Below are 12144 nucleotides of genomic sequence, written 5' to 3' on the forward strand. Positions count from 1 at the left end.
CACAAAACAATAACATCCTTGGACCTATTGCAATAATTTAATTAAGCACAGCAGGTTTTACAGATCAGCCGTGATTATTTGTTTTTCCTCCTCCTAAAAATAGATATCCATTAAAGTTCAAGCACAGGCCGTTGACGTACCAGTCTGGGTTTCAAATCCTAATATAGACTTGAAAATCTGCATGTATGACCGACTATATCAAGATGCCATCCGTGTTCACAACAGGTACGTTGATAAGAGACAAAAATGGCCCTTTATACTAGAATACAAATGACGTAAAGAGAGTGAAGGTGAAACAGGGAGTGAATCTGCAAATCAGCATTTCTATGTCAGTTTTAACAAATATTTCAGAATATTATTTCTAGTAAAGGTCATTTTATTTGCAGCAACTTTCCATACCTTACCCTAACATGATACAGAAAGGGACCATTGAGCACATTGGGTCCATGGCAGGATCATCAGAATCATCATTATAGAGATGGAAAACATGGAAATGAGCCATTCGCCCCTCCCCCCTCCCCCCTCCTCCACACAGACTGGTGGTCACCCATCCATATAATCATTTCTTTAGCACTTGTAACACACAGAATGCTGGAGGAACTCAGCAGGTCAGGCAGCATCTATGGAAATGAATAAATAGTCAACATTTCAGATCGAGATCCTTCATCAGGACCAGAAAGGAAGGGGGAAGAAGCCTGAATAAGGTGGGGGCACTTAATAAGGGGGAATAAGAAGGTGCAACGCTTGTACCTGTACCTTTCTAGAATCAGAACTGACGTGACAATAATGTTGTGAAATTTGTTGTTCACTGTATGTTTTGATGTACATGTGATAAATAAATCAATGTGAATCAAGAAGCTACCAGATACTACAAATCAGAAATAAAAAATACTAAAAACATTCAGCAGGTCAAGTCACATTTGTGAAGAGAAAATTAACAGTTTGCTGATGACGCTAAATTGAGTGGAAAAGCAAATTGTGCAGAGGATACCTAAAGCCTGCAGAGAGATATAGATAGATTCAGCAAGTGGGCAAGGGTCTGGCAGATGGAGTACAATGTTGGTAAATACGAGGTCATCCACTTTGGAAGAAAAAACAGAAGTTTACATTATTATTTAAATAGTGAAAGATTGCAGTATGCTGCTTTGTAGAAGGACTTTTCCTGAATTGCAAAAGGTAGGTTTGCAGGTGCTGTAGGGTATCAAAAAGGCAAGTGGAATGTTGGCCTTCGTTGCTAGAGGTATTGAATTTAAAAATAGAGGGGTTATGCTGCAACTGTACAGGGTACTGGTGAGGCTGCATCTGGAGTACTGTGTGCTGTTCTGGTCTCCTTACTTGAGGAACGATATACTGACTTTGGAAGCAGTTCACCCAGTTGATTCCAGAGATGAGAGGCTTAGACTATGCAGAGCGATTGAGTCACCTGGGACTGGACTCACTGGAATTCAGAAGGGTGAGAGGAGATCTTATAGAAACGTATGAAAGGGATAGATAAGATAGAGGCAGGAAAGTTGTTTCCACTGGTGGATGAGACTAGAACTAGGGGACATAGCCTCAAAGTTCAGGAGAGTAAATTTAGGACAGAGATGAGGAGGAACTGTTTTTCCCAAAGAGTGGTGAATCTGTGGAATTTTCTGCCCAATGAAGGAGTGAAGGCTACCTCAGTAAATATATTTAAGACAAGGTTGGATAGACTTTTGCATAGTAGGGGAATTAAGGGTTACGAGGAAAAGGCAGGTAGGTGGGACTGAGTCCATGGTCAGATCAGCCATGATATTATGAATGGCAGAGCGGGCTCAATGGGATAATATATATATCTATTCCTGAAATGATGAGTGTGTGGCTTCAGGCTTCTGTACCTTCTTGGCAAGAGGGCACATTCTGGATGCCGGGGATCCTGAATGATGAATGCCACCCTTTTAACAGTTTCCTGGATACTGGGAAGGCTAGTGCCCATGATGGAGCTGACTGAGTTTTTTTCAACTTTCTGCAGTTTTTTTTAATCATTTACAGTGCTACCCCCACCTCACCCCTACCAGATAGTGATATAGTAGACAATGTCGTCAGAATGCTGTCCGTGGTACATCTGTAGAAATGTATGAGAGTCTTTGGTGATATACCAAGTCTCCTTAAGCCCATAATGAAATATAGTATTTGAGAAACCTTGAACTATGACATAATCTCTGGTACTTTTTGTAGAGTTATCAGTGAATCAGGAACACCTCCATGAGAAGTGACGGTGTAATTGCTGTGAGTGTTTTGAAGGATCCTGTGGCAGAGAAGCTTTTTTAAACCGGCTGATGCCATCTGTAAGAAAAGAGTGAGCAGAAGCAAGCAGGAACTGTGTAACAGGCTGGTACCTAATAAAGTGGCCACTGAGTGTATGTTTGTGGTCTTCTGCTTCTGTGGTCTATCGACTTCAAGGTTCGATGTGTTGTGCGTTCAAAGATACTCTTCTGCAGACCACTGTTTTAACACATGGTTATTACTGTCAGCTTGAACTAATCTGGCCATTCTCCTCTGACCTGTCTTATTAACAAGGCATGTTCACCAACAGAACAGTCGCTCACTGGATGTTTTTGTTTTCGTTTTTCCTATCATTCTCTGTAAACTCTAGGGTTTCCCAACCAGGGTTCTGCAAGAGATCGAGATTAAAAAATAAATTTTGTTTTTTGAGCTTCACGTGATGCACAATGCTAGCACTTGCAGTGGTGGCAATGACTGAGCAGACCAGTTAGCAATCTCATGAGAGGGCTCTCAGCCCAGTATGGCAGTGCCCCAGAGGACTCTGTTTATTTTCAGTTCTTGATGTGAGATAGGCGAGGCCATTGATAACTGGTGTGTGCTGTATTGCACAGAGGGGAAGTCGATAGGCTGATAACTGGTGAGTGCTGTATTGCACAGAGGAGAGGACAGTAGGCTGATAACTGGTGAGTGCTGTATTGCACAGAGGGGAGGACAGTCGGCTGATAATTGGTGAGTGCTGTATTGCACAGGGAGGACAGTAGGCTGATAATTGGTCAGTGCTGTATTGCACAGAGGGGAGGACAGTAGGCTGATAATTGGTGAGTGCTGTATTGCACAGAGGGGAGGACAGTAGGCTGATGATTGGTGAGTGCTGTATTGCACAGAGGGGAGGACAGAAGGCTGATGAGGAGCATGACATGCATTTTCCAAGCATTGAATGGACTCACTCAACTTTGGCTGTGACGTCAGCTTCTCCCTCTCAAATTACCTCCCCGACTTCCCCTGACTCATAGGAGCAAACAAACTACCAGTGTAGTAGAAAATTGGAGGTAAATTTTCATTCTAAGAACAGACCAGTGTGGCAATTTTTGAGTGGAGGTGTGAGATGGAAGAGGAGGGTTCTAGACCTAGAGCTACAGACAACTCTGATAAGGTTAATGATGAAGAATTACAATCTCCTGAGTCATTTCACTGCACTAGTGCAACAATAAACACAAAAAGTTCATCTTTTTTTACAAAACTGTAAAAGTTTATTCACACAACGAATACACAAAGTACAAACATTAAGTATTTACAACACAATGAATAAATCCATATTAAAATATTATTACTGTCTATAAAACAGTCAATTCCCTGAATGTGGGGGGGGGGCCACCACTGCTGGAAATCCTCCATTGTAATCATTGTGACCACATGCTCCCTCTCCAAGGACAGCCAGGCACGAAAGTATCCTCGGAGGAGGGGCAGGCAGTCAGTCAGCCCTGGCAGAGCCCTCAGCTTTCCACCGCCTAGACTCATAAATGGCCATCTTGGCCAAGCCCACCATAGATCCTCCTTGCAACCCGCCCGCTTCCATACTGGGTGCCCGTGTATAAGGAGTCCAGGGCTGAAGTGCACCCTAAACCCGAGGAGCAGCCCCTTCAGATACTCAAACAGGGGCTGCAACCTCTCACACTCCATATAAGCGTGGTACACTAAGTCCTCCCAGCCACAGAATGGACAGGTGGATGGGGTGTCAGTGAACCTGCTTAATGACCTATTGCATGGTGCTACCCTATGCAACACCTTTCACCCCAGGTCCCCAATGTCCATCTCAGAGGGTGGTCGCTATACAGGTAATACTGCGGGGTCCTGAAGCGAAGAGCCGCCAGCTGGGTGCACACATACACCGAATGACAGACCACTCTCTGTGATCAGAAGTCTCAGGACACGTGCTTGTCTGATTAGATACTTGCATTAATGTGCAGGTGTATAGCTGTACCTAATAAAGTGGCCACTGAATATATACTAGGACTAAATACCGATTAATGGTGCTGATAAGTATTAGTGTCTGTTATTTCTGAATCTGATGTTGATGTCGTGTGAGAGGTGTGAGCAACATTGGAGTTGCTCTAGCTATTCCTGCCAGGTCAGTTATCCTACCTCCCCACATCGGCCAGATGACAGAGATCAGCAGGGTAATCTTCCTCATAGAGCTAACTGCACAAGCACCTGTATTTCCCACAAAGTTTATTACCCACTCCTAATTTCTTATTTTTCACTTACTTTTCCCCTCATTTGATTTACCAAAAAAATACCTTTGGGAAAGCAAAAATAGAAATTATGAATATTGGTCAGCCATGAGAAGACAGTTTTATCTCCTGTCTTTCTTCCCAGTCCTGATGAAAGATCTCAGCTGAAACATTGGCTGACCATTTCCCTCCGTAGATGCTGCCTGACCTGCTGAGTTCCTCCAACATTTTGTATGTGTTGCTCCGATTTCCAGCAGAATCTCTTGCATTTTAAACCTTACAACTCTTTTCAATTCATAGGCTCTTAGTGATTGCACAGTTTTGTTCTTCAGGTACTTAGCCCAACAACTTTCTGGTCATTTGGACACCAAGAATACTGCAGAGATTTATTAATACATTATGGAATGTGAAAAAATAGCACCTTATTAAATACTCTCTCTATGTTTCCGCAAATACCTGTCAAGGAGAATATTTAAGCCTCCTAAATTCTTGTGCGTGGACTTGTTAATATTTCAAAATACTGTTTTGGGAATTAACAAAACTCAGTTCGTAGTTATTTATTTGATCTTGCATGAATGAGCTGAACTGCAGTGATTCATATACATGGATCACACACTGAAAATGCTGGTGAACGCAGCAGGCCAGGCAGCATCTATAGGAAGAGGTACAGTCGATGTTTCGGGCCGAGACCCTTCGTCAGGAACTGTGCAGCAGTGTGTATTGATTAAAACTGATCATGGAAACCTATAGCTAGAGCTGCCACTCGTATCCTTTTAATTTCTAATTATTAAAGACATCATAAAATTATCATTATCCATTCATGTGGCCCAATGTCTATTTTTATTATTGTCAAACTGTTGCGAAATGTTAAGGTTCAGGCAATGATGCCTAGGGCCGTTAATTAGAAAGGTGAAGATTCGTCTATATGCCACTATCAATTTGTAAGAGTGTGTGGGTGCGTTTGTGTATATCTGTCTATGTATACTTATGCAAATGTGTGTGTCTGTCTGTATCTGTGTCTTTGTGCGTGTGTGAGCAGGTGTATTAATAACTCCCCCTGAATTTCTTCAAAAAGTCATGGAGGCAGTTTTGTCTGAGGCAGGGGGACAATAGCTTATCCACACTTGCATACCCAGAATATACTTACCTTTTTCACTTGGAGGGTTTCATTGAGATAGTGACAGACACAAATGAATAAATCACACATCTCAAAGCATCTTATGTGTATCACACTTTCTTGCATTTACTTAACTGGGTTAAGTTTTTATTTGAAGCAAAGACAAACAGCTGGAGGAACTCAGCAGGTCAGACAGTATCCATGGAGGAAAGAGATGGTCAACGTTTTGAGTCAGGCCCTGCATTTGGTCTGAGAGTGCAGAAGGAAGAAATTCAGTGTATAGAAGTGAGAGAGGGGTGAGACAAGGAGGCTGATGGGTGATAGGTGAAACCAGGTAAGGAAGGGATGATGGGCAGGTGGTTGAGAAAGTATCCAGGTATTGGGGGGGGGGGAGCGGTGAAGGAGAAGGGATGGAAAAGATAAGCAAAGAGTGAGGTACTCCCTGGTGGATTGGTGGGAAGAGAAGAGGAACAGAAGCAGTGGATTACTTGGAATAGGAAAATTCAAAATACATTTTTCCAATCATTAGGCTAGGCTGGAGGCTTCCCAAGCTGGATATGAGACGTTCTTGTATCTACATCTAGAGTCCCTGAATAATAGAGCAATTCAACCCTCCAGCCTAGCCAGTCCTGGCCGACCACATGGTCCGCCCTTCTGGTCCCAATACAGCCAATCCAGTCCAGGCTGACCATATGATCCACCCAGCTGGTCCAAATACAGCCTAACCAGTCCAGGCTGACCACGTGGTCCATCCATCTGGTCCCAATACAGACCTTAAGCCTAACCAGTTCAGGCTGACCATGTGGTCCACCCAGCTGGTCCCAATTTCCTGCCTTTATTTATCTAGGCCTCTACCCTCCAAGTGCTTCTTAAATGATGCTATTGTACCTGCCTCAGGTCCCTTTTACTCTTTCCCCTCTCACCCTAAATCTATGCCCCCTAGTTTTGGTTTCCCCTTCCCCGGGGAGAAGTCTGTTACCATCCTCCTTTTCATAATTTTAAACACTTCTGTGAGGATCACCCCTCATTCTCCTGTGTTCCAAGGAATAAAGAGCCTAGCCAACCTGTCCTCTAATCCTAGGAATATCCTCAAATCTTCTTTGCAGTCTTTCCAGTTTAACTACACCTTTCCCATAACATGGTCACAAAGCTGTTACAACTGCAACATAATGTCCTTGCTCCTGTACTCAGTTCCCTGACTGATGTATGCCAGTCTTGCCATCTTCAGAAGTTTTCTGATGACTCTGCCATAGTTGGATGCATCAGCAAGGGAGATGAGGCTGGGTACAGGGTTACGGTAGGAAACTTTGTCACATGGTGTGAGCAGAATTATCTGCAGCTTAATGTGAAAAAGACTAAGGAGCTGGTGGTGGACCTGAGGAGGGCTAAGGCACCGGTGATCCCTGTTTCGACCCAGGGGGTCAGTGTGGACATGGTGGAGGATTACAAATACCTGGGGATACAAATTGACAATAAACTGGACTGGTCAAAGAACACTGAGGCTGTCTACAAGGAGGGCCAGAGCCGTCTCTATTTCTTGAGGAGACTGAGGTCCTTTAACATCTATCGGACAATGCTGAGGATATTCTACGAGTCTGTGGTGGCCAGTGCTACCATATTTGCTGTTGTGTGCTGGGGCAGCAGGCTGAGGGTAGCAGACACCAACAGAATCAACAAATTCATTCGTAAGGCCAGTGATGTTGTGGCGATAGAACTGGACTCTCTGACGGTGGTGTCTGAAAAGAGGATGCTGTCCAAGTTGCATGCCATCTTGGTCAATGTCTCCCATCCACTACATAATGTACTGGTTGGGTACAGGAGTACATTCAGCCAGAGACTCATTCCACCGAGGTGCAGCACAAAGCGTCATAGGAAGTCATTCCTGCCTGTGGCCATCAAACTTTACAACTCCTCCCTTGGAGGGTCAGACACCCTGAGCCAATAGGCTGGTCCTGGACTTATTTCCTGGCATAATTTACATATTACTATTTAATTATTTATGGTTTTATATTGCTATATTTATACTCTGTTCTTGATTGGTGCAACTGTAATGAAAACCAATTTCCCTCAGGATCAATAAAGTATGACTATAACTATGTACTAAACACTTTCTTTGCCACTGTCTACCTGCAATGCCTCTTTGACAAACTATACAGTTGTCATCCAACTCCCTCTGTTCCATGACATTCCTTAGTGCCTTACCATTCATAGTCCTATGCAGGCTTGATTTTCCAAAATACATCTCTTCATACTTATCTGCCATCCATACGCCAATCCAATTCGTTTTGGAATTTTATTTGATTTCAGTCCTGATGAAGGGTCTCAGCCCTCTCCATTGATGTTGCCTGACCTGCTGAATTCCTCCAGCATTTTGTGCATGTTGTTCTATATTTGATTTGAGTTTGTTTTATCAGGGCATCCTTGGGGCACCAGGTAAAATTTGTGGTGTGCAAAGAGCTGAGAAATCATCTGGAATTTTTACCCAAAAGTGGATTTATCCAAGCGCACTCCAGTTTAAGTTTTCAACTCAAATTTCTGCCAAGGTAGGTCTTCTTTCATCACACTAGTGAACTCAAGGCTAGTCAGGTAACTGGTTAAAAGCAATCATACTGGAGAGGTTGCATTTTCAATGCTAGCAGAGCTTCAGTGAAGTGTCAACTACTTGTATTTACTCTCAGTGGCTACTTTATTAGGTAACTAATAATGTTGCCCCTGAGTATGTGTTCATGGCAGCTCACCCACTTCAAAGTTCAACGTGTTGTGTGTTCAGAGATGCTCTTCTGCACGCCACTGTTATAAACCATGGTCATTTGAGTTGAAAGTTCATTTATTATCAACGTATACAATTTGGAATTATTCTTCCCTGGTTAACCATGAAACCAAGAAAAGCAGCATGATCATCCACCCCCAAAATCCTCTGTCCTCACACAAAAAATGAACAAAAACGGAACAGGCACAACAAGCACCCCCAAATCCCTCCTTCCACACAAAAAAAGAAACAAAACAGAACAGGCAATTGACCCCAAATCCCATCTCCCTGCACAAAAAAAGGGTCAAGTGAGAAAACACAGAATATAAAAGCTATAAAACTGAAAAAATAGTCTATAGTTCAAGTCCACATTCAAAACACACAAAACCTGGGCAACACTCTCCAGGCCCAGCAGAAGACCTTTCCCTCTCTATAGAACAGCCATCAAAAGACGGGCAGCCAGTCTCACCCTCTGCACTTGCCTCGATGTTTCATTCGGCAAACAATGGAAGCTTCAATCATTGAAATGGAGACAAACAACGGCTTGCAGCCCATCCCACAGACTTCTCATCACAAAGTGCGTGCATGCTGCCTCCGTCTCCCAGAAAGCAATATTAACTCAAATGAAGCGTGGCTATTTGAGCTAATGTCACTTTCCACCACTCTAGCCGTTCTCCTCAGATCTTTCTCATTACTGAGGCATTTTCACCCTCAGAAGAGCTGCTCACTGAATGGTTTTTGTTTATTGCACAATTCTCTGTAAACTCTCGAGACTGCTGTGCACAAAGAACCCAGAAGATCAGCCGTTTCTGAGATACACAAACCATCCTGTCTGGTACCAACAATCATTCAATAGTCAAAGTCACTTAGATCACATTTCTTCCCCCATTCTGATGTTTGGTTTGAACAACAACTGAACCACTTGACCATTCTGCATGCTTTTATGCATTGAGTGGCTGCCACATGATTGGACCATTAGATATTTTCATTAACAAGCAGGTATACAGGTGTATCTAATAACGTGACCACTGAGTGTATATTTGTAGTTCTTCAGACATTGTAAATCTCCTGAGGCACTTGCTGACATGAAGGATCAGTGTGTGAAAGAGCCAAGAAATTGCTGAGATATGACAATGATTTCAGGAATGAATGCATTAACATATGAGGAGCATTTGAAGGCTCTGGGCCTGTATTTCCTGGAGCTTAGAAAAATGAGAAAGGATCTCATTGAAACCTACCAAATATTGAAAGGCCTCGATAGAGTGGATGTGGAGAGGAAGTTCTTTAGAACATAGAACACAAAAAAACTACAGCACATTACAGGCCTGTCAGCCCACAATGTTGTGCCGACCATGTAACTGGCTAAAATTACCTTACCACATAGCCCTCTATTTTTCTAAGCTCCATGTACCTATCTATGAGTCTCTTAAAAGACCCTATTATATCTACCTCCACCACTGTCGCCAGCAGTGCATTCCACACACTGAAGCTCCTTCAATAATTCCAAAAGACTGAAGTAGGGTAAATACTGAAAGGCTTTTATTCGCTGTACAATACGGCCTCCATACTGAGGGGGAAGGGCAAGGCGAAATCACCTTTATTCAGGGATCTGTGGGAGGAGCCACAGGGGCAGTCAGCAGAGGGGCGTGTCCAGACAGTTAACCCAGTTACAACATATATATGGTTTACCACACACACCCAACACTCTCTGTGTGAAAAACTTACCTTTGACATTGCCTCTGTACTGACATCCAAGCACCTTAAAATTATGCCCCCTCGTGTTAGCCATTTCAGCCCTGGGAAAATCCCTCTGGCTATCCATATGATCAGTGCCTTTCATCATCTTGTACACCTCTATCAGGTCACCTTTCGTCCTCTGTCGCTCCAAGGAGAAAAGGTCAAATTCACTCAACCTATTCTCATAAGGCATGCTCTCCAATCCAGGCAACATCCTTGTGAAACACTCCAGTTCTGTCAGTTACGTAAGTCTAGGGAAGACAGCCTCTGGCCCCAGCCAAACGTGTGAGATTCAGGTGCAAGCCCACCCCAAATTGGCCAGTTTGTGTGGATGCTGTGGGATTCGTGACCCTGTTACAAATCAGTACCACGAAATAACGGACAGTACACCACGTACCATTAAAAGATTTAGCTTTATAATTCTTAATTTGACTAAGGGTTAGGAAAGAAAGAATAAAAAAAAGAAAAGGGCCCATTTTAATGAAACAGTCTAACGTGCACAAGTTGGAGCTCAGGGTTTCCCTGTTGCTGATCCTCCTTTGGTGTCACCCCAGGCTTCATCGAATCATGGCCCCACTCTGGGTCTTCCTGGCAACCTTGTAATTTTCTAAAACTCCATCAGTGCCTAGTTTCTTGAACCTTTCAAAAGCTTTTCTTCGTAACTAGATTTTCCACATCCTTTGTACACTATGATTCTTTTACCCTACCATCATTTCCCTGCCTCAATGGAACATACCTATGCAGAACGCCATGCAAATACTCTATGAACATTTGCCACATTTCCCTGAGAACATCTGTTTCCAACTTATGCACCCAAGTTCCTGCCTAATAGTATCATATTTCCCCTCATTCATTCATTCAGGTGCCTTGCCGTTCGGCGTGGGTGATCATGTCTCTCCATCCATCATGGTCCCTGACCCTCTGAATTGTAGTTGTTGCCTCCCTGTTTCTAAACATAATGTTATTCCATTCTCTGTCTGCCTCTGCTTCTTTTTCCTTCCAGCTTTCCAGTTGTAACTAAATGTTCTAATGTCTCTCTTCACATGATGTGTCCAAAGGATTTTGATTGCTGTTTTCTGATTTTTTTATGTACGTTTTGTTTTTGTTCTCTGTAGAACTTCTCGGTTGGTTATCTTGTCCATATATGATGTGCATAGCATTCTTCTGAGGAACCATATCTCTGCTGCATTGACACAGTGAAACACCAAGTCATCGTGAAAATGCTTAAAGATGTTAATATCAACAGAAAAGATCTAAGAATAATCAGGAATCTCTACTGGCAATAAAGTGCAGTCATACGGATAGACAACGAGATTGGTGAATATCAGCCAATAAAGTGAGGATTCAGACAGGATTGTGTTCTATCACCAGACCTGTTCTCCCTGTACAGTGAAAACATCATGAGAATCATACAAGACATACCTGGAATAAGTATAGGAGGATACAGTATCAACAACCTCTGCTATGCGGATGATACAGTACTGATAGCAAACGGTGAAGTAAATTTACAGAAATTAGTATCTACCATCAACACAGAGAGCAAAAGACTTGGCCTAACCTTAAACAAAAAGAAAACTGAAGTAATGGTAATATCAAAGAAACCTGATATCCCAAACTGTAGGATCGTATTGGGAAATGAAATCCTGAAACAAGTTCACAACTTCAAGTACCTTGGATCACGGGTAACATCTGATGACAAATGCGAAACAGACATAAAAACAAGAATAGCAATGGCAAGAACAGCATTTACAGAAATCAGAAACATCCTAACAAACAAGAAAATAGCAATTGACACCCGCCTTAGAACTCTCAGCTGCTACATTCTTCCTATATTGATGTATGGCTGCGAGTCATGGACCATCACAAATGCAATGGAAAAAAGAATCAATGCAGCAGAGATGTGGTTCCTCAGAAGAATATTTCCCCTACCCCAATTAAATGTTTTCCCAAATTGTCTGCTCCTCTCCCTCTCCAGCACCACGGCAAAGGAGAAAGAGTTGTATTCACTACCTCCAAAATATTTTCCCTCCAAGAGAGCTGACACCTGACCAGGTTCATTTCCC

The 12144-nt window shown here is 42.9% G+C and overlaps 1 protein-coding gene across 1 annotated transcript in view; it reads left to right on the forward strand.

Moving 5' to 3' along the window:
* The window catches only part of cfap74 (cilia and flagella associated protein 74), a 355344-nt gene that overhangs the window by 258283 nt on the left and 84917 nt on the right, over window positions 1-12144 (forward strand). The window contains exons 22-23 of the mRNA XM_063032843.1: window positions 104-225; window positions 8010-8138. Coding sequence (XP_062888913.1) covers window positions 104-225; window positions 8010-8138 — 251 coding nt within the window. The remainder of the gene's footprint in view (window positions 1-103; window positions 226-8009; window positions 8139-12144) is intronic.

The sequence above is a fragment of the Mobula hypostoma genome, chromosome 25 (assembly GCF_963921235.1).
Source record: "Mobula hypostoma chromosome 25, sMobHyp1.1, whole genome shotgun sequence".
Taxonomy (NCBI): domain Eukaryota; kingdom Metazoa; phylum Chordata; class Chondrichthyes; order Myliobatiformes; family Myliobatidae; genus Mobula; species Mobula hypostoma.